This window comes from Homarus americanus, unplaced genomic scaffold, assembly GCF_018991925.1.
Source record: "Homarus americanus isolate GMGI-L3 unplaced genomic scaffold, GMGI_Hamer_2.0 scaffold49667, whole genome shotgun sequence".
Classification (NCBI taxonomy): domain Eukaryota; kingdom Metazoa; phylum Arthropoda; class Malacostraca; order Decapoda; family Nephropidae; genus Homarus; species Homarus americanus.
Genome location: NW_024738608.1, coordinates 6,498,471 through 6,524,059, shown reverse-complemented (window position 1 = coordinate 6,524,059; position 25,589 = coordinate 6,498,471). Strand labels below are relative to the sequence as shown.

The following is a 25,589-nucleotide window of genomic DNA, read 5'->3' as shown; positions in this document are numbered from 1 at the left end:
AAGTAAAATCCCTTCTTTAGAAATAAAACACTACTCGAGGCCTGGTATAATCATAAAACTAACAATTCAAATCTCCACTCCAGAATATCACTGTACAGTATACCCTGTACCAAACTGCATTTTGATTAACCAAAGGCTACCATATTAGTCATGCAAAACAATGCCTCCTTGAGCCCTCTTTAATTGCCCCACTCACATGAACATGTAAGTAAAGTTCAAGTCACTCCGTTAAGTAAATCTGGGTAACTATTTCACTCTCTCGGTTCCCCTCCCTCAAGTTCCTTCAGTTGTAATGCCTAAATACTTTAATGTGCGATATGGGTTTGTCAACAAACTATTCACCTATCAACCTTGTATTTATTAAGGTAAGAAGGTACTGAATTGAGAAGTTCAATAACTTAGCACATTATTAAGTTACAAGCAGAAAATACCCTGAATTGATGACTGGAGTTTAATGATATTCACCTGAAAGAATCCCTTAGATTCTTAGAACCAGATAACATTGCCTTATCAATACTGTAATTAGTAATGAAGTCCTCACCTGGGTCAGGGAAGGAGATCTGAACTTGATTGAACTTGTCTCTAATTTCCTTGATCTTGTCTCCCTTAGTACCAATGATGGTGCGGTGGAAACGCTGCTCAATGATAATGTCACGTTCCTTCTCATTCTCCATCTTTGCCACCAGCTCCTCCAATTCCTGTACAGAATTTTTTCATAATAACAATAATAACAACAACAATTGCCTCACATTATCTTGGTTCATTTGTCCTTTCCCTAACATTCTTTCTATATTCCTGAATCACCATCAACTTTATATTTGCTACCAAAATAAATCTACTTTGTATCATCTTTCATCTGAGAAGTACAGGTACTGATAATGTATAAACATAATAATATAATAAACATACAAAGTATTAACTTCACACTAGCTTCACCCATCTTAAAACTTCACACTAGCTTCACCCATCTTACAACTTCACACTAGCTTCACCCATCTTACAACTTCACACTAGCTTCACCCATCTTACAACTTCACACTAGCTTCACCCATCTTACAACTTCACACTAGCTTCACCCATCTTTACAACTTCACACTAGCTTCACCCATCTTACAACTTCACACTAGCTTCACCAACCTTACAGCTACACACTGGCTTCACCCATCTTACAGCTTCACATTGGCTTCACCCATCTTTCAACTTCACACTAACTTTAACTCTTAAGAATGATTATGTATACACCACATTAATGGATATGTTAATAATAGCTCATATGGAGAGATGGTACAGATGTTCAGCCAACACAGACCTCCACTCACCTTCTTAGCCTGTGATACCCCTTCTGGGCTACCCTCTAGGCGAATGAGGTTACTGCCATCAGCCTCAGAGATGTTGATCAAAACTCCAGTGTCATTGCGAATCCGGTTGATGTTCGCACCACTCTTTCCAATGATGTGTTTGTAAAACCTGTGGTTACATGATTATATTTAGATCTATAACAAATGCAATGAAGAGTTAAGAAAATGAGTGGAGTAAAAGATGAAAAACATAATATTCAATAGCTATGAAGAGATCTTGGTATAAACTTTTTGGTGTATTAAAAGGGAAACTATCTTTTTCAGACTAAAGGCTTCTTATTTCAGGGAAAGAATACTATTCAAAACAATAAGCGAAAGAAAGTACTGTATAACTATTAACAGTAGAAATAAATTAAATATGCATAGCATGTTAACACCCACTAACATTCTATTCATGTTGTGAAAACAGTTATGGCCAGTAATGAGATCTACAATGATGTGAACAATAATACTCAAGTGAATAATGAATAACAACTTACTTAGGGTCCACAGTGATCTGGTCAAAGCACAGTTTACTCTGCATCTCTGCTATCATTGTCTCTAACTTCTCTCGTGCTTGCTCTACTTCCTCAGGAGGTCCCTCTAGCTTGATTCCTCCCTGCTTGTCGGTGAACTCCACATGTACCTGCAAGCGAACAGTGCACAATCAGCCTTAACAGTTACTAAAAGCAAGGAAGATATCAATGGTATCATGCATGGTTGATTCCCTTAATGTAAGACAGCTGTTTATTATTTGTAATATAGTCCATTAACTCCCTGGGAAAAGGTACATAATATCATGAACACCGCCTCTAATCTAAGTGGACAATAAATCTTCAAGAACCAGAGTACGCTTTCAACTACACGTTTTATGTCAAATCTTGACCATTTATGAAAAAGAAAATTTAACTCACTTTACCATGAATGTAAGCAAATCAATATAAATGGTTCCATACAGGTGATGAATAAAATTGTAAAAAATTATTGAAAATAGGAATCATGGGGGGTACTAATGAATTACTAAACAATTCCTTATTTTGTCTTCCTCTTGTCAAAAGACACTGATCATTACAAAGTTTTACAAGTCCCTGTACACTAATATCTTGGTGGGACATGGTGAATATTTGGGTGAGCCACAGGAGTTTGTCAAATGTATGATAATTAATAGCATATGAATGACTATCCAAATATTTAATATTTTGTGACATTTCATCAAATTGATGCATTAACTTCTGGAAATTTACAATACCGGTATGTACAGTGGGGTATGCTATAACAAACGGATCCTACTACGAATATTCCTATAACGAACGGTTTTACCTATAAAATTGAGAATGCTATAACGAACGCGGATGAATACCGGACTATTTCGCCTGGCGCATGAATATTGTTGTACCGCAACCCACAACAAGAGCGTCAGGCGCCATCTTTGTCTCATTGTGTAGCCAGTGCACCACTGTTATTGTTGAAATTTCGTCTTTTGATGTGGAAATTCGCGTTATTTGTATAACTATTTTGTTATACAAGTATACAATTGTAACAATGAGTCGTCCAAAGCGAGTGAGAAAGCTAATAACCCTTGAAACTAAGAAAGAAATTATAAAGAAACGTGAGAATGGAAGAAGCATTGCGAAACTTAGTGATGAATATGGGATGGCTAAATCGACTATATGTACGATTTTGAAGAATAAAGAGGAGTTAAAAACTGTGCAAGTGGCTAAGGGAATCTTTAGACTTAGCAAAGCAAGGTGTAATGTGATTGAAGAGATGGAAAATTTACTCTTAGTGTGGATAAAGGAGAAAGAAATGGCAGGTGGTAACATTAGTGAAGCTATAATTTGTGAGAAGGCTAAACAATTGTTTGAGGACCTTAAAGCCAAGACTCCCAGTGGAAGTGATAGTGATGTGCCAGTGTTTAGGGGTACCTGCATGCTGAATAACACTAAGGTAAGATAAAGTACCGTATTTTTTACATTTTCCACAGAATTTTTTCAGTGTTAAGCGGTTGTATTTGGGGGCCTGGAACGGATTAATCCTATAACGAACGAATGCTATAACGAACGAGGTTCTGGAACCAATTACGTTCGTTATAGCATACCCCACTGTATTTTACCTCCAACAAGAACGCATACTCTAACAGAAAAAAATTATTATAAATAAAATTTCCCACAATGGTACCTTATGTATGTGCTTAAGATGCACGACTCCAGGTTTCCGAGATGGCTAATTATTTGCGGAACTTTCTGTGAGTGAATTACACGTGGCTTTCACTATAATGTAGCGCCAGTTGGTGTGTTTACCTTTCACCTGGTCATGGTGATTACATATGTCAAGGGATTGCTTTTTTTTATGTTAATGTCAATAAACTTCAGTATCCCTTTTCCATTGTGTTAAATTGAACTTGACGAATGCTAGTCTTTTAACAAGTTAACAGTCTGATTAGACAACTTGCTTATTAATTCTAATATAAATGTGATCACAGCTTAGGAAATGAGGTTAAGCCATGAATTCTTTGAGTGAGCTATAGTGAATCTTCACCTGAAAAAGATTGGGAACCACTGCACTAACATTCAGCTTTTCAATATGATTTTAAGAGATCAGCTCAAAGGTCAAAGGGACGTATCACTTTAATTGGTTTTATGCAATACAGTCGGCCCTTAACATACGCAGGTTTAACTAACACGGATTTGCAAATACGAGGATTGCCGCTGGAGGAATATACATTATTCAAATAGCGCGCGACACCACACACTACACACATCGCCCGCGCCACCCCGCGTTCCCTCAGTCAGTCAGTCTCGCTGTAACCACGCTTGTGTTGACATCAGCATTGTAGTTGCAAAAATATTACATTTCCGTGAATGTATTACATCAAGCACAGTATGAATAGAGTATCACTAATATAACAGTATTTTAACCAAAAACTATTAACAAAACGAGTAACATATCTTGAACATCGGAAGGTTAGGTAAATTCTTTTGTTTTCATGTAGTTTATCCTAATTTACATTGAGATGCATTATGTTTCAGCAAAACTACTATTTATTTCTGAGAATATGGAAATGTAATATTTTTGCTGAAATGACGTACGTATTACAGTGGAAAGTGACGAAAGCAATGACTTTCGCTTACTTTCGTTCAAAAGATGTTACCGTAATCGCTTTTTGAATGGTTTTCAGTTAAAAAACTGTTGTATTACAATAATATTCTATCCTAATTCACTTGTGATGCAACAGTTTTTAACTGAAAACCATTCGAAAAGCGATTACAGTAACCTCTTTTGAACAACGAAAGAAAGCGAAAGTCATTGTTTTCGTCATGATTTTATCCCACTTTCCACTGTAATACGTACGTAATTTCAGCAAAAATATTACATTTCCATATTTATTTCTGAGAATATATTCATTCAGTCACAGTTAAGGTAAAATATACTTGTGATGTAATATTTTAACGAAAATACCCGGTATTTAGAAATACGGTATCGTAGTTTTCTTTTGTTTCAAATTTAATTAACAAAGATTGATGTTTCAAATGTAATGAACAAAAATTAATGTATCTATAAATAAACTTTAAAAAATGAATACTTTATGTTTTACATCGTCCTGTGCTACCATACCATGCATTTGGCTACTTTGGGCTTGCTATGATGACGCAAGAGATCTGCCCTGGCAACTGTACCGACACTCACAGCTGGTTGTGCGTCGTTTCCATTTTTACTGGTAATTACTAGTAAATATTTTTCAACCTAACGAAACTATTACCCTTATAGAGGTCGACCCCCAATTTATTGCCAAAAAATTTGGTCTTAAAATCTCGAACTACACACAGGTATACAATGCATTATCTGATAAATAAGGACATGGGGGCCAGGGTGTTTGGGGGGCAGCAAAAATACGCGGATTCTTAACATTCACGGGTATCTCTGTTACCTAACCCCAGCGTATGTTAAGGGCCTACTGTACTATATTTAACACCCAACATGTCCTTCTGTCTAGGAAAATCTCTTGGTGTAATACACAATTGAGAAGACGGCAAACCTCTACTTTTAACTAGTTGCCAACAAAATATAATATTCAAAATGCAAAATGTTGTGAGAACCATGACTACTTGAGTATTCTTTCTTTTTCAGTAAAATGCATATTATATATTCAACCCCTTAACAGAAAGAAATAATGCCAGAGAACAAGCAATTCTAAAGATTGGAAAAAAATGGTCATCAGATGCATTGATTCAACATGTGTGGGCCAGAAAACGTGTGGTATGAGCAGACTGCAGCATATGAGAAATTCCCATCTGTATTGCTGATCAATGTAGCCAAGTTTTTATAGCTAATTGCAAGCTTATTCCCAGCTCCTTCAAAGGTTTTTCTCATTATAATGCAAGCAGGCCAGAATTAACAGCAAACACACTCCCTCAATACATTGTCATGCAAGCATTCTAATGTCTTGTCATTAGACATACTCTACTATATGTGGTCTGTCCCAGTCATCTTGCACAGCTACACAAGTGTGTGCACTAACCTTGGGGAGATCCTGAGTTATCTGCCGAATGTTGGCTCCCTTACGACCAATAATAAACTTGTGGAGCCAGGTAGGAGCCTCCACATCTGCTTGAACCACGCTGTTGGCTTTTGCATACACCAGTGTAAGAGCTGCAAGATAACCATTTTAAAAATTTTCATATCTGTCCTTATTAATCTTAGGAAACAAACATCACAGTCTTTCATATTTGTCCTTATCAAACTTAGGAAACAACTATCAATTTATTATGTGGCCTCTTATCAAACTCAGGAAACTTTTTTTTATTGTACACATAATACTGACCTTACTACTCTAAGAAATTAAAATGTCTATGATTTATCATATTTAACCATGTCAAACTCAATAAAAAGTATGGGCAGCTGCACACAATAGACTTCATAACAGTATTAAAACAAGTTGTAAGATAGTTAATTTAAATATATATATATATATAAATATATATATATATATATATATATATATATATATATATATATAAATATATATATAAATATATATATAAATATATATAAATATCAACCTTCAGGGATCTAGGTTTTTTTTAATCTATCGTGTTCATACAGCTTGACCCCCCTCCCCCCTAGTCTGGATTTCCAAGGAATGGAAACACCCATTGTCAGGACACTTTTAGGAAATGATGCATCTAAATTGCCATTCTTTCTCCCCTTAACTTGTAAATGTGACAAGTAATGTTGCCATCAGATGAGCAAAAAAATTACATCAAAAGTTTAGATGACCAATTTAGTCTCTCTCTCTCTCTCTCTCTCTCTCTCTCTCTCTCTCTCTCTCTCTCTCTCTCTCTCTCTCTCTCTCCTCTCTCTCTCTCTCTCTCTCTCTCTCTCTCTCTCTCTCTCTCTCTCTCTCTCTCTCTCCCTCTCTCTCTCTCTCTCTCTCTCTCTCTCTCTCTCTCTCTCTCCCTCTCTCTCTCTCTCTCTCTCTCTCTCTCTCTCTCCTCTCTCTCTCTCTCTCTCTCTCTCTCTCTCTCTCTCTCTCTCTCTCTCTCTCTCTCTCTCTCTCTCTCTCTCTCTCTCTCTCTCTCTCTCTCTCTCTCTCTCTCTCCTCTCTCTCTCTCTCTCTCTCTCTCTCTCTCTCTCTCTCTCCTCTCTCTCTCTCTCTCTCTCTCTCTCTCTCTCTCTCTCTCTCTCTCTCTCTCTCTCTCTCTCTCTCTCTCTCTCTCTTGAATATAAGTGTCATGCCAACTTTGAACCCCTTTAACACCCACAAAATTTCTGGTGTGTTTGGGACAATCTTTGTTCATGTTTAAGTTTAGGGTTTCAAAGCTGGCATGACACACACACACACACACTATAAACAACACCCAATACACATTAGGGTTCTAAAAACAGAACTGTCAACTTTAACCCCTTAACAAGATTCCTTAAGAATTAATATTTAACACTAAGACATACCTTGTCCAAGTTTATCCTGAGGACCACGAAGTGTGATGGTTTCAGTGGTGGTTTCTGTGGGTGGCATCTCCACAGAGACCCCAGTCTCTTGGAGTATCTCAGCAATGTTCGCCCCACGGGGGCCAATAACGTACTTGTGCTGTGATTTACGAACTTCCACTGACACCGTTTGACACTTTCGCTCCTAGAATTTTAAATTTATATAAAAAATAGCAAAACATGATCATATATGCACTGCTCTCTTCCCACTATTTCTTTCCCTTCCACAGCTTTTTAATATTTTTTTTTTTTTCTATGCATTCCATTCCTCCCCTTCACCACACACACACACAATGCATTCAAATACATAATTTTTATCACTTCCACTACTTTCCTTGCTCCTTCATCGACACTTCTTGCCTCACTGTGGTTCATTAATCATGTGTCCACTTGCTGAAGCCATCTCCTACATAAGTGAAACACAATATCCTCTGTTCTATCTCTATTTAAGCTATGATAAATTTCTTGTTGATTCCTTGCTCTACTTTATCACATCACATTTATTTATACTGTATTCATTACCCAATTTTTCTTGCTACATACAACTTTAAACTCTTACACTGACATATATAGCTTTCTTCAAAACTGCCCACAAGAGCAGTTCTTCTGTAGACAGGAAGGGATTGCCCTCCCATCTACATCCCACATTATTCATAAAACTTGCACCTCAGCCCATTACTCTTGCTTTCACCACTTATTTAATTCTCGATAATAAAGATGTATTCCAACAATAACTTCTGAAAACGGATTATTTTTTAAGTTATCAAATACAATTAATACCAAGATCAATCCATGAAAGGCACTAAACATTTCATATATACTATACTGTACTGTACCCTATTAAACACCAACAAAAGGTTTCCATCATTTACAAGTTAACCACAGTAATAACATACCATCTCCTTATGGCACTTCAAAATGATGTCTTTACAACGCAGTACACCTTCTTTCTCTCCTGCAATAGTCATCTCGTTCTTCATAACGCTGGGTGGTGGCACATTGATACGTACATTGTTTTCAGCCATTAGAGCTTGAATCTTGTCATTGTGGGCCCCACAGATGAATGGATGAAATTGCTTGGGAATCTCTAATTTTTCATAGGCTTGTTTACTCTGTTCCAAAAAGTTAAATTTATATTATTTGTATCCTGTATATCATTAAAAACATTTATAAGATTTTCAATCCAGTGTGAGCCAGAATTTTGTTAGCTAGTACAATAGTTATTTGGATAAGCCTATAAATGCAGGCATGTTCTCCCAATGATATACTTCCAGATACAGCAAATTGAACAATAAATCATTTATCGTCTTTTTTGCTCCCCTGGGAAGTGTGACAATCATCAGGAGTGATGTAGGTTTGGTGTGGGGCAGTGGTGTGGTTAAGTGAGGGCAGGCTGTGGGAATGTACAGTATGTTCATCTTGTCTGACCATGACATTAATAAATTATTTCTGATCATTTGTTTTCTCGAATAACATTTCATTAATATCTATTACATGAACACTGTGTAGGTGGTCAATAACCTGTGTAAACATAGTATATATTAATTGGGACACACAAGAGGCTGATACATGTGAAGGACCATTGGTAGTTACGAAGCAACTGACGAGATGCAAGTGCTTGCCAAGCCTAGCAGACTACCACAGATGACGTGTTATTTGGCAGAAAAATTCATTATCTATTAATGTGCATCAAATTCCTCAGTGGTTACATCTATTCACATGGGCCATAGTCTAGGGGTTAATGATGTCTATATTCTTGTATGTACTGTATATGAACTATCAATGTTAAATGATATAGACCATTAGTGAGTGAAGTCTGGCAGAGAATAAAGGACTGAACTCCATATCAAGCTTGCCTCTGTTAACGACCAAACACTGTAGAATTAGATCCAACACTTAAATACTGAACTTCAAATTAAAGAGAAAATCTTTAAATAGCACACTGGCACTACTCCATCAGGATAGTTCTTCCAAGTTCAAAAGTACTTAAGTCAGATTCAGTTAAATTTGAGTGAATATTAACAAACCAGCACTTCATCACTTCTATGCTGTGAAAAATATCCACTACATAAATATGAACTGTACTTACAATCTACCAATAGATGCATTAAGCAGTGACAAGTAATAAACAATATTACTTGCCTGTTCATCAGAAATGAGTTGGATCTCATGCATGGCTTTCTCGATGCTGTCTCTCGTGCCCATAACAATAATATCATCAGAGTTCTCTTTTGAGTTGGGTACTTGGATCTTGGTGGCAGTATTCATCTCCATCTCTTGTAGCCTCTTGCCCTTCTTACCGAGGATAAAGCGATGGTGATCCTGTTACAAAGGGCATATGTTCAATACAGGGGAGTATTTAACAATTACTACAGCCAACTATTCACTTAAGTGCTCTTTAAAAAAGTAAATACTGGATCAAAATGTCTTACAGGACTACAAATTGTGATTGATATTATGCTTGATACAGCAAATTGATGAACCCTTGTCAAGTTACACTACAATGACAACAAACAAAAGAAAGAAGACAGGGTAGTAAAAGTGATAATCTGAACCAGTGGATGAGCTAATAATTTGCATATAGTATCAGGGTAAAAATAATGTATTTGCATTAAACATCAAGCAAAAATGGCAAACAAAATGCCCTTCATTACAAGAGCACATGTATGATATTGATCAAGTCTTTTCTTATCAACAGGAGAATAATAGATCTGGACTCCAAAGATGTACCATCACCATTAGCTACAACTACTTGTACCATTAATATTTTTAACTTGCAATACAAAAATTATTAAAGCAGTTTCAATTACTGACAATTCTCTCACCTTTGGTATTTTAATAATTTGGCGAGCCTGAGTCTGGAATTTCTCCAGGACAAGTCGCCGGGCCTTGGTCACAGCGTCATTCTTGCCAGTTACTAAGAATGTCAAAGACTGATCCTTGGCCGAGGAGATCTCAATATGAGCTCCTGTACGGGCAGTAATGTCCGCACAGATGCGAGAAGAGGCAGATTCTCCAAATTGATTATTCCCATCGATCTTGGCTCTCTCTTCATATGGGACACGGAATACCTGTAGAAAGGTCTAGTGTTATTACATAATAATCCACAGAATAAACAACACAATTCTTATAATTTTCATCTTCCCTTCAGAATACAGTATGCTAAAAGATGGCCAGTGGTCCCCAAGAGTATGGCTTATAGACACTGCTTCATTCAACAACAAAGTCAATAGCATTTTTTTTCTTTAATATATTCTGTAGTGGATCAAATGGTACAAAATCTTCAAGAAATGGAGGAAATAAAAGTAGAGAAAGGTACAAGTGGAATAAGCAAAAGAAAAGGTATTTCTTCATCAAAAACCTAAAATGCATCTACTACCTCCCAAGGGCTGTACTATAACACATTAATATACAGTATGTACCTGTACTGTTGGTTGAAGTGTTCATTACTTTGAAGAGACAGCAGATTCCATCCCTTCTGAGTGTTAAGTAAACCCATAAGTTAATATGACTGATATTGAAAAAAGGAAAAAAAAAAGAGAAAAAATTCAGCTGTATCATCTGATCTTTAGTGTACAGTATAAAGCAAACCACACCAAGAGAAGGTATTCATGTGGTTGGTTAATGATGAAAACACCGTACCAATGATCAAGTTCTTGGCCTGAAAGTTGTACCCAAATGTTCGACATTAAAATAGTTTACGCATGAGCTCTATTATCAAGATTTGCCGATGTACTGACCTGGGTGATAACAGAAGAGGCAATGCGCATTTCACTGGGCTTGGCCCAGTTGTCTCTGGGAGCTTCAACCGTTGGGGTTTGAGTCAAACTTGCATTAGGCAGAGCAGGGAAGAGCTGAGTAAATAGAAACAATTGTAACAAAATATATATATATATTTTTTAATACTAAAAAATGATTTAGTTAAACACTGAACAAGTAAACTACTCAATGGTATGTTATAAACTAGATCTCATTTTCCTAAGGCCAAGGTTCAGTCTTCTTCCCAGTGATAAAGAGAAAAGTTACTTTCTCTTTACTTTTGTTAAAACAAGGTAAAAAGAAAACCTTAGGTGTACTTTAGCAATGTATTAGCCCCTGCCTAGCAGACAATAATACTTAAATAAATGTGGACTACATACATTATGTTTATGAATAATTACTACACCCACAGTAATTAAACTGAGCAAGTGTCTAGCATTTTCCCTCTAATGCTTAGCGAGTGATGTTTGGTAATCAATCTTTTTGTCTAACAGATGAACTCTTGACATCTGATCTATAGCCCTCTACCTTGGCTATGTTAATGTTAAGGACCAGACCCCTGGCCCGTTACCTGAGTTTTACCCTCGGTTCCACACTCTCTTGCCCACGATACACCATGAGGCTCCCGAAGCTTCATATTTTTATTAATGTTCACACCATTAATTACAGTGATATCATAACTATTTGTGCACTAGTTTACCTTCTTAACAGATCGAGAAAAGACCATTTGGGTTTGATAATTTAACCTATATACATTTATTTATGATACTTCCAAGGAACCTGCCAAACTCACATTGAAGGACATTCAACAGTGACTGCTACAGGTAAAAGGAAGGATACACAGTACAGTACCAAGCACATATTCAGTGGTCCCTCGGTTAATGAACATAATTCGTTTCAGAAGGTCGTTCGTTAACCGAACATTTTGTTTAACGGAATCCATTGTTTCAATGGGATATTGGTTCCAGCTCACCGAAAAGTACATACAAAGTAAAAAAATGTAGTAAAGTACATTTACTTTGAGGTGTGTATGTAGAAGGCTCCTGGTTGATGATGATGATGGGAATTAGAAGTGGGGGTGGAGGAGAAGGGAGAAGAGAAGGAAGTGGGGATGGAGGAAAAATCACATTCTAGGGGACCCATGCTTGATGCCATCATTTCACCAATAAAATTTTAAGTTCACTAGGTCTAATTCAAGATTATTTTCTTTAAATCAACACTGCACTGTACTATATATTATCAATATGTTAAATAAATTTCAGAATGACCAATAATTGTATTGTAAAAATGTAAAAATACTGTGTTCAAGAGAGCCACAAGCAAGATGTTTCCTCAACTGAACAGAGACACAAACTGACACCTTGGTGGGTGAGTGAAATGGCTGATGGGTGCACCAAAAACTAGTTCCCTGTACTGCAATTATGCTAAACAAGTGTTAAAATGACTAATAATTTTAATATAAAACTTGGAAAAATATTGAATAACACAACCTTCTTGATATTTACTCCAATGGAAACAAATAAAAGCCCTAGAACCGATTACTGTATTGGCGGACTAATTTTCCAGCTGGTGAGCAAGCCAAAACATGCTGTCACGTTTTCGTAAGAATTTCGTTAACCAAATTTTTGTTCTTTAACTGAAATGAAGATTCTTGTGGAAAGAAATTCGTTAACCGAAATTTCGTCAACCGAGGGACCACTGTATCAAGAACCTCACTTTCTACAACTTCGACAGAACAGCCTGTACCGGTACTATATTTTACTAACCCACCAACCTAGACCTCCCATGAACTCTTCTCAACATAAGTAAACAACTATGAGGACATTACATCTTGTTGCAAACATTTACATTATGCAAAAGGACTTTATTTTTTAAGGACCAGAGTTATTACTGCTTTGTTACATCACTGTTTATAATTTCACATGTGTTTGTAATGTAATACTGTAATGTCATTATTCACAATTTTATATTTTTTACTCCTTTTATACTGTACTGTCTTATGCACTGTAAACTGAGATGTAATTGTACTGTAGTGATGTAGCTCATTCTCAGGATTAACCATTTATTGTTATTATCCAAACCTAATGTAACCTTGAAGAGATACTACTGCATTAATGTACAAACCTCATCATAACTAAGGGGCTCATAAGCCTGGTCAGCGTTAGGAGTATTTGGGGGTTCAGAAGGGGAGGCGGGGGCACCGAGGTCAACCTCCTGGGGGTCAGAGGTCACCTCAGGGGACTCCATCACTGTTTGCTGCAGAGGGGTCGGGTCCATTATTCTCGCCGAGTCGTTACAGTAACACTGAAATGATAACACATCCATGATATATCCACCAGACTTTTTCACAACTATCATTAGAGAGCATGAATATTATAAAGCCTGATAATGGTGATCCATTTGAGATGTTCTTGTTTCTTAAGGTTACATTTCCTAATTCATAACATTTACAAACATTTCCTATAAAGATAAATTGAAGTGTGAGTGTACACTGATAAAATGTCTTGAATTAGGAAAAAAATGTTTACCCACAGAAAAATTTTCTCAGAATGCATTACATAAAACTACTGTACACTTCAGTCCACATTTGTGGTCTCGAGTGATATCACGGCCCTGAACCCTAGACACGTTGATTACATAACGGTACCAGATCTTGTGTTGAGCACAAAGGTAGAACTAAGTTTTATCACCATTAAATAGTCAAGGAAGCTGACAGTAAAGGAAAGATACCTGGCTTACTCTAAGGCCTAAGAAGAAAGTTCATGGCAATCTAAACACTCTAATTATGACAAACTGGAATATGTACATTGCATCAAAGGAAACCAATGACACAAGGACAAAATTCTAGACATCACTATTCTTCTTTCTCAGTACTGTACTGATCACAGTAGATGAACAAGTTACAGACAAAGTCATACACAGGCAAATCACCCATAAATTACCCACTAAAACGCCCAGAAAATACCATCTAACTACTGAGAGGTTTCAAAACAACAACAATTCATAGACATAAATCACAAAATATCCACATCAGATCAACAACAGTGTATTGTATAGATATTTGATAAACTTAAGGACAGCCCAAGGTATGGAGGGAGGGAGGGAGGGTGGCACCAGTAATAGCCGGCCACATCAGCATCTTATCACTACACCTTGCCAGTACAGTAAACTAGAGGGTATCATAAACCTTGAATAAAAGTTATCTCAAAGATAGTAACAATAAGATCCTCACAATAACTCAAATTTGAAACTTATCTGATAATAAAATAAAACATTTCTAGCACAGTGAACAGTAAACAGCCACATCCAGTCTTATCGTCTTTCCAGATTTGCTTCTTGTGTATCAGAAGTCAACTTTCTGTACATTAAAATTAATTATATTAATAAATGTCAAGTACCAGTAGTTGGTAGACCAAAGACTACAGGCATTAGGAAACAAAAGTCCAATTGAAAAATTTATGTAACTGATATTGTGTGATTCAAGTGTGATGTAAGATGATAGACAGTGCAATAAACAGTATACTGTAAACAAAAAGTGAATGCATGTAAAAGTATAAAATGTTTTGCACACAACCAAGTACATAATGTGGGTCCACGGCAAGAGCCCTGTGATTAAGTATACAGTATTAATTCTGTGAGGTGTGGGGCAACCATATCAAGAACATTACCTCTGTGCCTGAGCTTTAAACCCTATTGATCAGTTTGGACACCATCATGTAGCCATAACACAGGATACACCTCACCATCTGACACCCAAGATAACAATGTCTAAACACCGGCAGACATAACACACAGTGTACAATGCTCTCATCATTAACTATCTTTTCCCTTGGCATAACGCCATTGCTTGAGATCGCTTTAACAGTCTAGAGATGAATATTCATACACACAAAGGGTATGTACAGTAAGTAATACAGTGCTACAGAAATATATGAAAAATACATAAAAATCGAGGATCAACAAATTCCTTACTTCAGAAAGACTGGTTTTAGTATACAATACTGTACAAATGTATGATAAGGGGCAGTGAAGCGATACTATAATTTAAGGGGCAGTGAAGAGATACTGAACTATAATTAAGGAGCAGTGAAGTGATACTATAATTAAAGGACAGTGAAGCAATACTGTAATATACAAGTTAAGTAAGAGAACTACAGTAGTACTGGACTTAAGGGGATTGTATACTGAAGATAATGTTTATCAAATACTGTATCTACACAAAAGTTGAGATGGAGAGCATGTACAGTGAGTGAAGTAGAGAGAATGGGAAAGGTGAGAGAATGAAATAAGTGAGAGAAAGAATCAAACAATAGGTTAAGTGAGATGTAAACAGGCACACCAAACAAGAGCAGTCAGGTGTCAACGAGTTCTACCAGTGAAGCTACAGGTCAGGTATTTCCTAGGAAGACTGTACACATCCATACCTGCAATTAGGAGTCACTTTTAATAACTCCATTATCTCTTAAAGCCTGTCACTGATACTGCACTCCATAGTAATCACATTGGTTTATTGCAGTGAAGCAGCTATTTATTGATACATTTACATACAGCATAATTAAAAAATATCAACTTGGTTAAAGAGGTTAATGCTTGGATGCTACAGCACAGTAAATACTACACACGAAACACTCGCTACTTACTCTGTAACACCAAAAAGTCACATCCAACTAAGTCAATGATATATTAAATACATACAGTACTGCAGTCAATTTTTTTTCAATTTCCCTCCAATTGATTCATAACACTTTAGCACTCAATTAGCTCATTTTCAACCATGTCTGTCTTCCAAAACTCCTCATTATCTATTACTTCATTCACACCACTTATTCAACAACCAATAAAAAATAAATAAATAAATATATCTATCAAGGTAGACTGAACTAGACCTCCCATCCCTAATCTTCTCTTTACACCACGTGCCGACTGTCTGCCTTTACGAGCTCTCTCTCTCTCTCTCTGATATCATAGCATTCAATCCCCCGTCCTTGCTAAAAATACTTCCCAGATACTTGAAACACTGGACCCTTTCCAACTTCTCTCCTTCCAACCATATCACACACTGACTCCTCCCTTTTAAAAATCACCACTTTATTTTCCACAGTAATTACTTTCAACTTTTTTTCTTTTACGCACCACTAAATTCCTTTAATGTCTGCTAGGTCATCGGCTGTCTCATCCACCCAAACAGTGTCACCATCACTCAATCCTTACAAAGCTTTTTCTAATTCTATTCTGCTCTTTAATTACAATACCAACCAAGTGAAAATTTTGAAGAGCCACTGAATCATAAGTCTTTCTCACTCCAACCATCAACGCCAGACCATTCACTCGCATCTGTTTATTCCAACTAAAGTTTCCTTGTACAATATATTGACACCCTATAAACAACAGTTCATCCTGGGATTTATTTTACTCCAAATTACTATACCCTGTACAGTATATACAATCCTGTTTTCCACCATTTGCAAAGAACAGCATAAAGAGTATCATACGAAATTCTAAACCAAAGCCACATTCCTCACACTCCTCCATTTGTTGCGGTTTAGTTCCTTCATTTAATACCACCACATTCCCTTTTCCTTACAAAATTATACAGTGCATGAAATCACTTTAGCTACTATACTATGCAAAAGCATGTCTCCCGTACATCAGACTGAAGAGGAAATTGTAAAAAAAGAATAAATCCTATCATGGTCATTGGCAAATCCCTAAGTTAATGAGAAAAAAAAATTATGCCCAAGTTCTGTGCTTGAATACCGGAAGGTAAAAAAAAAATCTTGAGCCTGCATAAAGTTTATTAAAAATATCACTTTAATACAGTAAGCATAATAACTAAATAAGGGAAAGCTCCAGGAGTGGATGGCATCAAAATATTTATGAATAGTGAGGATAAGGTAATAAGCATCCTATTTAGACTCTTGTACAGTGATGTTAATGGCAAAGTAATATCAAATACTGTATATGTTACATAGATGAAGAAGCATTACAAAAACTGGTTAACAAATCAGCAGAAAAGGGTGAAGAATATGGGTTAACAGTTAAAGCTGTAAAGGCAAAAGTACAAGGTAATGACTGTTTCCAAATTGGAAATAAATCCTTAAATAAAAATTGTGGTAGGCAAAAGAACTTAAACAAGTGGAAAATTTTGTGTACAGCAATACCCCGCTTTACGCGTTTTTTTTTACGCGTTTCTACATTCACGCGGTACCCCGCCAGAACCGGAATGTTCACTTTACGCAGTGCATCTACTCATATACGCGGAGAGCGGCTGGCGGTCATCTCGCGCTGCGCCATTTTTGCATTCAAACCTCCCGCCATCCCGGGTAAGCGGCGCGAGTAGGTTGCGCAGTGTATGTCTTTGTTGCGTTATCGGTGACGTCATATGACGTATCGGAGTGTGATTGGGGCCAAGCATCCTTACCACCCTCCCCGCTAACTGTGATTGGTTTAATGAAATATGACGTGCCCTGCCGCGGGAGCAATGAAGCCCGTTGACCTCCCCGCGTCAGTTACACCCCTCCCGGCTGCACCGTGTATATCGATATCCATTGTTCCATAAGAATGGCTGCCACCGGACCACCACCACCACAGAAAAACCTTGCATTACCTGGACTCAGCCGCCCTAGGCCAAAGAAGATACGACGTGCCCTAAGCTACGAGGTGAAGTTCAAGATCATCCAAGAGTTGGAGAAAGGAACGACAGGTTGATTTGGCGCGCCAGCATGGTGTGAACGAATCTACGATCCGGACGATCAAGAAGGATGCAGCCAAGATAAAAGAACACATGAACATCACAATGTCTACAGGTGCTTCAATGATCAAGTATTGCCACAACAAGGTGATTCTCAAGACGGAGAAGTTACTTGTGAGCTACTTGATTCGTCAGGCAAGACGGAACATGGCGGTCGACACGCGCTCAGATCAGGAGTACGCATGTGAACTGTACGCAGCAGTGTCACGTAAGATGGGAAATGCTTCCTCTGGGTGGTTGCACAGGTTTAAGAAGAGGAACAAGATCACCAACATTAACATTGGTGGTGAAGAAGTGAGTGTTGACCGTGTTGGTGCTAGGGATTTTCCTCCGTTCATACGTGAGATTATGGAGGAAGGACAGTACACCGACGACCAGGTGTTCAACATGGACGAATCCGGTCTCTTTTGGAAAAAGCTACCTTCCAAGACCTTCGTTGTCAAGTCTGCCAGCAAGTGTCGGGGCCGGAAGTTGCAGAAGGAGTGCATCACCGTCCTCTTTACCACCAATGCCTCCGGTTCCTGTAAACTCAAGTTATCGGTGATCCACACAACCCGCAAGCCACACACCTACAAGAACATGACCAAGCTAAATGTCCACTGGCTGACGGCATGTAAGGCGTGGATGTTCTCTACTCTGTCCCTCTCCTGGTTTGATAACTGTTTCGTTCCTAACGTGAAGAAATTCTGTGAGCAACAGAATGTTCCATTCAAGATTTTAATGCTGCTTGACAACGCACCAGGACACTTGCCCCCTACTGTTGGATAGTCACCCCAACGTAAAAGTAGTCTTCCTTCCTCCCAACACTACGTCATTAATCCAGCCCATGGACCAAGAATTAATTTGCAATATGAAAGCTGCATTCTCTGCAAAGAAGTTTAAGCTCCTGAACGACTATACCATCACCAAGGATGAGTTGCGTAACCTGGGTGACACTGATAGCAAGAGCGACGAGGACGAGGAACAACAGTTGGCAGAGCAAGAAGTTCTTGTGAAACACTTTTGGAGGAAATTCAACGTCAAGAAAGCTGTGGACTTCTTGGTGGAGGCATGGGATCAGCTGTCTGTAGCAACGGTTCGTCACGCATGGACACATGAGTTGCAAGGTACCCCAGGTGGAAGGCAGAGTCAATCTGTGACTGGTGAGGTTCAGACTGTTTCAGTAGCAGTGGACCTTGCCAGAGAAGCTGCACAGAGTGTTACAGCTGCAGGCTTCTCCGAGACCACCAACGACGACATTATGGAGGTGATAAGGGATCCTGATGCGACTGCCGACGAGATGTTAGAAGACGATCATGTCAGTGAAGAACACAAGTTATCGCATGGTAATGTAAGGGGTGCCATCGAGTGTGTAGAGAAACTGAAGCTCCTCCTTTCCGACGACCCTGACGATAACCGGTATGAAGTCTTCACTACCCAGCTGTTGCTGATTATGGAGCCGTACATCAAGGTGTATCACGACAACAACACGAGCCGTCAACAAAGCATTACCGAGTTCTTCACCCGCAACCCACCACAGCCAGTGATAGTGACAGAGAAAGTGATGGTGACTTTGAGGGATTTTTCAGGGAGGCCCTGATAAGTGTGGATGACAGTGATGGTGACTCACCTGAGGGCCAGTAGCCTGCCCTCTGCCTCGGAACCAGCCTCCATTCCCCTACGCCGACCCATCTCTTCTATTAACGTAAGTGTTAAACCTAACCTTGATTTTTCCTAACATAACCTAACCTTAAGTGAGTGTTAAACCTTGAATTTTCCTAACATAACCTAACCTTACGCAAGTGTTAAACCTTGATTTTTTCTAACCTAACCTACCATGACATATGTGTTAAACCTTGATTTTTCTTTTACCTGGTACAGTATATTATTCTCTTATTGATATTTCTCATCTATATTATGTGTGTGTGCATACCATCATAAAGTTAAGATGTTATTTTTACTAAAACGTACGTATTGTGTCGGGAAAAAGTGGAGTTTGGGGGTCGGCCCAGTCTCTATTTCAATTAATCCCATATGTTCTGTTGTTCACTTTACGCGTTTCCCGCTTTACGCGGGCCTCCGTGGGTTCAATTGACCGTGTAAAGCGGGGTTACACTGTATTTGGGAAGTGACATCAGCTGTGATGATAGATGTATGGAAGAAATAACAAGCATAGGTCAAGCAAAAACAGCATGTAATAATGTAAAAGACCTAATGAAGAAAAGACTAACTTCAATCTGAGAAAAAGGCTACTGAAAGGCTTTGTATAACAAAGATAATGGGTCAGAAGTGCGGACACTCATCAGACACCAGAGATTGGAGGCCTTTGAAATGTGGCATTATCGGCAAATGTTAAGAATAAGTTACACTGACAGGAAAACGAATTTAGAAGTACTGTACAGTATTAAGGTTAGCAATGACTTCAGGAGAAATACTTCAAATGAACATAAAACGAAAATTTAGATACTTTGGTCGTATAATTAAGGATGAAGGGATAACAAATATTAATGGGCAAAGTTGAGGGTAGGAGGGCCAGGGGAATGCAGAGACTGGGATGGATGAATGAAATTAAAAGATGGATCCCCAGAGAGATACAAAATTTAGAAATGGTAAAAACATCCCGAAAACATTGAAAGTGAAGGATTACGGCCGCCAGCCCTCAGATATGAGGACGGTATTCTAATTGATTGATTGACTGTACATATGTCAATTTATGGAAACAGAAAATGCCCTGTATTCTGTAGTAACAAGTAAGGGGTCGAAGGTTACAACACTGCCCTTTTATAAGTAGAGAGGAACAGAGTGCACGACTGAACATGAACATATCCAGCAAGTGTACTATTCAAGATGTGGAAGTGTTCTGAGAAAATATGATGTTTGGTCAAACAATATAAATCTGTAAGCATTTTCTCACAGACTTGTTATTACAAATGGGGGAAACACTTTTGGGTGTTTTTTTTTTTTTTACAATTCACAGAAAAAATATTAAATAACTATCAAAAGAGATACTTTACAGTACTGTATACAGTAGTAGCAAGTCTAAACAAACATGAATGTTTTATACAATACTGCACTGTATGAGTCACAGAAAACCAAATAAGAACTAAAGTTTTTATTAATTTAAGTTTGACTACAGGATATGTACAGTACTGTGCAACATCCTTGCTGTAATGCCGTATACAGGAGCTTGGGCATGTATTAAACTGTTACACATCACAGGAGCATAGGCAGACAAAATTTTTATTCAGAAAATACAAAATTACTGCGTCAGGCAGTAACAAGCAACTCCTACAGACAAACAGGCTCCAAAAACATTATCATAACTTTGAAAACTTGAACTTGCACTTCATTGTGAATGAGCTAAATGCAAAACTTTACTATACAGTGGGGTATGCTATAACGAACAGATCCTACTACGAATATTCCTATAACGAACGGTTTTACCTATAAAATTGAGAATGCTATAACGAATGAAACTCCTACAACGAACATTTAAAAAAAAATTTTTTTTTTTTACTAATTTATTGTTTTTTTATTACAAGTATTAATGATATTCTTTATTTCAGGGGTTTAGATGCATATTTATGCACTTTTTTACAATTTTTACAATTTTATATTATATTTTTCAGTGTTAAGTGGTTGTATTTGGGGGCCTGGAACGGATTAATCCTATAACGAACGAATGCTATAACGAACAAGGTTCTAGAACCAATTAGATTCGTTATAGCATACCCCACTGTATAGTACAAACCAGCACCAGGTTGGAGGCAACAGTTCTTTATTTTCTTTAAGATATGATGAACCAACAAGTACAATACTGTACTGTACTGTACTAAAATCACAGTTTTAGGTCTCACCATCATCCAGAACATGATATGCATCATTTTCTGTTATGATTACTACAGGAGTAAAACAAGTGGTTCTTCGATTGGATTAGCAAAGGTTCTTAAGATAGATATTTCTTATAACCAAAAATGTGTGACCACTCAAAGGGAATCTCACCTGTACAACATTACCCAAAAACATCCTTGAAAATTTTCATAAAAAATTAAGAATGAGGACTTACCTTAATTGTTGTACAAGGCTCGTCTTTAAACAGGTCATACATACAAATCCCAAATTTTTCTTTTTGAGAATCATGGTTCAAGATTTATTTACATATCCTTAAACTAGAGTAAATATCCTGTTGCTTGACACCAATACAAGAGATAAAAGGAAAAAAGGTACACCAGCTTTAACCCCTGCACTACAGGGATGCCACTTATAATATTTTATTTGGCCAACACCAGATAATTTTATTCAGCTTAGAGTGACCCTCCACACAAGGGGTTAAATGGGATTGTATTTATAAAAAAAATTAAATAATGTACTCCTTACTGTACCCCAAGTACCTCATATGTCCTATCATTACAAAAGCAAAAGAATAAGATACTGTACTTTAGATATAAAGACATGTGTAGATTAGTTAAAAGTTCAGTTACAGTGATTCTTGTGTGGTGACTATCATTAAATGCACTGCTTCAATTTAGATGTGTTTACAAATGTACTATACAGTACTGTACAGTACATGATTACTGTTGTATGATACAGGTGCCAGTTCAAATGTGTCATCAATTTTTACAGTATCTGACTGATCACACTGTAGTTCATAGTTATACATACTTAAGTCATGGAAACATGCACAGTCAGACAAAGTCCAGCAATTATATAATTATGGATTTTCAGATACATGCTGAGTGTCAGTGAATGCTCCACATCAATACACAACACAGTAGTGACAGGCACTCTAAGCCTACGCCTCTACAACACAAGTCCCTCAAGACCCAGAAAATTAACCATTCAAAGGGATCACTGACAATGACAGACATACTCAGTGGGTCATGACAGATATTGTCATTGGGCTATGACAACTACACTGCCAAAAGGACATGTCACAGACACACCGTCAGAGGGCAACAAATTATATCACCTGACTGTGAGAAGCAACCCAGCTAAAAACATATACGTACAGTTAATGGTCCAAACAGACATATAAATACAATAGTGGGTCATAACATAGATACATTGTAACCAGAGGTGCAGGGCATACGTACAGTCAGAGCTATGACAAACAGAGGCTCATGACAGTAAAAGGATCGCGACAGGTACAGTCAGGGGGGCGCGACAGGTACAGTCAGGGGGGCGCGACAGGTACAGTCAGGGGGGCGCGACAGGTACAGTCACAGCCAGTGGGCCATGACAAACATACAGAGCCATGACATATGACAAAGTCAGAGGGCCATGCCACAGCTATGATACAGCCAACGGACCATGGCACAGCCAGAGGGCCAAGACACACACATAGTCAAAGAGTCATGACATATTACAGTCCAGAGGGTCATGAGTCATACAGAAAAGGGCCCAGAGCCATGACATATCAAAACATACATACAGCTAAAGGGCCATGCCAGATACAGTTAAGAGGCCTCTGTTTGTTAATGTTTGAAATAAGGCAAACAGAGTATAAGGTTTTATATCCAGAAGAGGAAGTAACAGGAGTGCAGAAGTCATATTGAAATTATATCTTGTGCTAGTCAGGCCGCACCTCGATTATGCTATTCAGTTCTGGTGCCCTTATTATAGTGAATATCAATTCACTGGAGTCGGTGCAGCGAAAAATGACAAAAATGATTCCGGGACTTAGAAGCCTTCCATATCAAGATAAATTACAGAAACTAAACTTGCATTCCCTAGAAAGACGAGGAGTGTGGGGAGATATGATATTAGTATTTAAGTGGGTGAAAGGAATCAATAAAGGGGATACTGTATAGATAAAGTTCTTATAATATCCGAGCAGGATAGGACTCGGAGCAACGGATTTAAGTTGGATAAGTTTAGGTTTAGGAGGGAGATAGGAAGGAACTGGTTCACAAATAGGCTAGAGAGATTCATGGACGATAGAGAGTGGTTGTAACTCTCGACAGGAGCTGCCATGCACAGGCCAACCAGCCTATTGCAGACTCCTTATTTTCTTATGTTATGTTCTTAGGTTAAAGGTAACTAGAATGACCATAACACAGTCACAGGACTTCTGACTTATGAAGACAGTCAGGGGCCATAACCAACACACAGCCAGCCTTCCAATAGGCCAGAGATTAAAATATTCCTACAGTCACAAGGCTTCCAAGACAGCAGCCCAGACAGATCATCACAGTCAGTGGTTCACCCAAAGTCAGTAGATCACACAGTCAGCATGCTACTCAAGGTGCACAGCTGGTCAGAGGGCCGTAGTGCGCAAACAAACAAACAAACAAACAAAAAAAAGGAAGGGGGGGGGGTTGGGCATACAGGCCAGAAGTGAGTCATGGAGCCATACCTACACACAAGGCCCCCACACACATTAGGCCTTCACGTGGCCACACAGTCAAAAAGGCCACACAAGAGAACCACACAAACCCAAAATTGAGGCAATAATGAGTGTGTGTTGGGGGTAACATAGCGCCAGCTGTTTTGGGTTGTGTCCCGGCTCAGGCGTGTCGATCCCCATAGGCGTGTTCTGGCAGGCGTGTCCCACCTGCTCTCTTGTCACCACACATGCACATACAATGTCCACTTGTAGCTGGCAACAACACATAGGAGGGAGGAGAAGCAGGAATGGACCAGGCGCCACTTTCATACATACATACAAACATACATACATACACACACTCGACGTGGCACGCACACACACACACACACTCACACACCACCACGGACATGTTGTTCAGTCAGCCACAGTGGTAAGAGATACTTACTGTACTGTAGCCAGTGGGTCCGTCCTAAATAAAACCGCTCGGGCTAAGTCGCTCCACTGTGAGGGCAGGTCTGCAACACAATAAAAAGAATCCAGATTTAGTCCAGGGCGACGCTGGTTATAGGGATAAAATAAGATGTACAAGAGACACCACACACACCCCGCTCACCTTCCACACGCTGAGTGAAATGCCAAGAGCCAGACGCAGACGACACATACGACAGCGCGTGTTTGCCAAATCTATTCCTTCCTGGACAGTAAAAATATGTTAAGATTTCCCAAGAAAGTTTCATCAAATGGTGGCAATTTACTTATAATATATGGAATAAATAAGGAAAAAAATATTTAATTTATAAATATTTGATCTCTCAGGTGTGTCAAGCCATTGATACGAATCTTATTTCAAATATTGTGTAATAGTGAGGTTACAGAAAACTGGTAGTTAATAGTAACTGTTATATTATTAATTTTATTTTAAATTTGTTATATACACGGCAAACCAACTAAGAAACTAATTCTTTATATAATAGGCTATTGAGATTTGGCACCATAGCAAGGCAGTGAACTTTCGCAAAATACTTACCACTTATGGATTATAGGGTTATTTATATGAATGAAAATAGCACCAACATTAAAAAAAATATATCTAAATATATGTTAGACACACGATTACCCTAAAAATTATTTCAAATGATAGAGAAGTAGCCCGAACAGTAACTATCACCGATATATATTTTAAACATTATCGTTATTTAAAGGACAGGTATAACTTCTTCATAGATTTGGGGTAATAAAACAAAATATGTTTGATTAAAATTAGGTTTCAAAATTTCAATATAACGACATTAAAAATTTAATCAAATATTAAAAGTATATAGAAAATTAATATAAATAACACTTCACTTGCCACATTGTAAACTGTTTCGGACAACCTTGAGTACGTCACATCCTTAAACCTTCGACTTCTTTGGTGTCTTATTTTAAAGTTTATATTCTGTGCCTA

The 25,589-nt window shown here is 38.0% G+C and overlaps 1 protein-coding gene across 1 annotated transcript in view; it reads right to left on the bottom strand.

Annotated features, from left to right (window-relative positions):
• LOC121874192 (vigilin-like) overlaps window positions 1-24,778 on the bottom strand; it is a 33,585-nt gene extending 8,807 nt beyond the window's left edge. The window contains exons 1-12 of the mRNA XM_042378194.1: window positions 24,756-24,778; window positions 24,588-24,657; window positions 13,209-13,388; window positions 11,066-11,179; window positions 10,151-10,396; window positions 9,468-9,647; window positions 8,222-8,437; window positions 7,287-7,470; window positions 5,857-5,987; window positions 1,838-1,983; window positions 1,320-1,467; window positions 542-698 (exon numbers count right to left, since the gene is read on the bottom strand). Of these exons, the coding sequence (XP_042234128.1) occupies window positions 542-698; window positions 1,320-1,467; window positions 1,838-1,983; window positions 5,857-5,987; window positions 7,287-7,470; window positions 8,222-8,437; window positions 9,468-9,647; window positions 10,151-10,396; window positions 11,066-11,179; window positions 13,209-13,361 (1,675 nt within the window). The 5' untranslated portion in view covers window positions 13,362-13,388; window positions 24,588-24,657; window positions 24,756-24,778. The remainder of the gene's footprint in view (window positions 1-541; window positions 699-1,319; window positions 1,468-1,837; window positions 1,984-5,856; window positions 5,988-7,286; window positions 7,471-8,221; window positions 8,438-9,467; window positions 9,648-10,150; window positions 10,397-11,065; window positions 11,180-13,208; window positions 13,389-24,587; window positions 24,658-24,755) is intronic.
• Window positions 24,779-25,589: the final 811 nt, after the last annotated feature.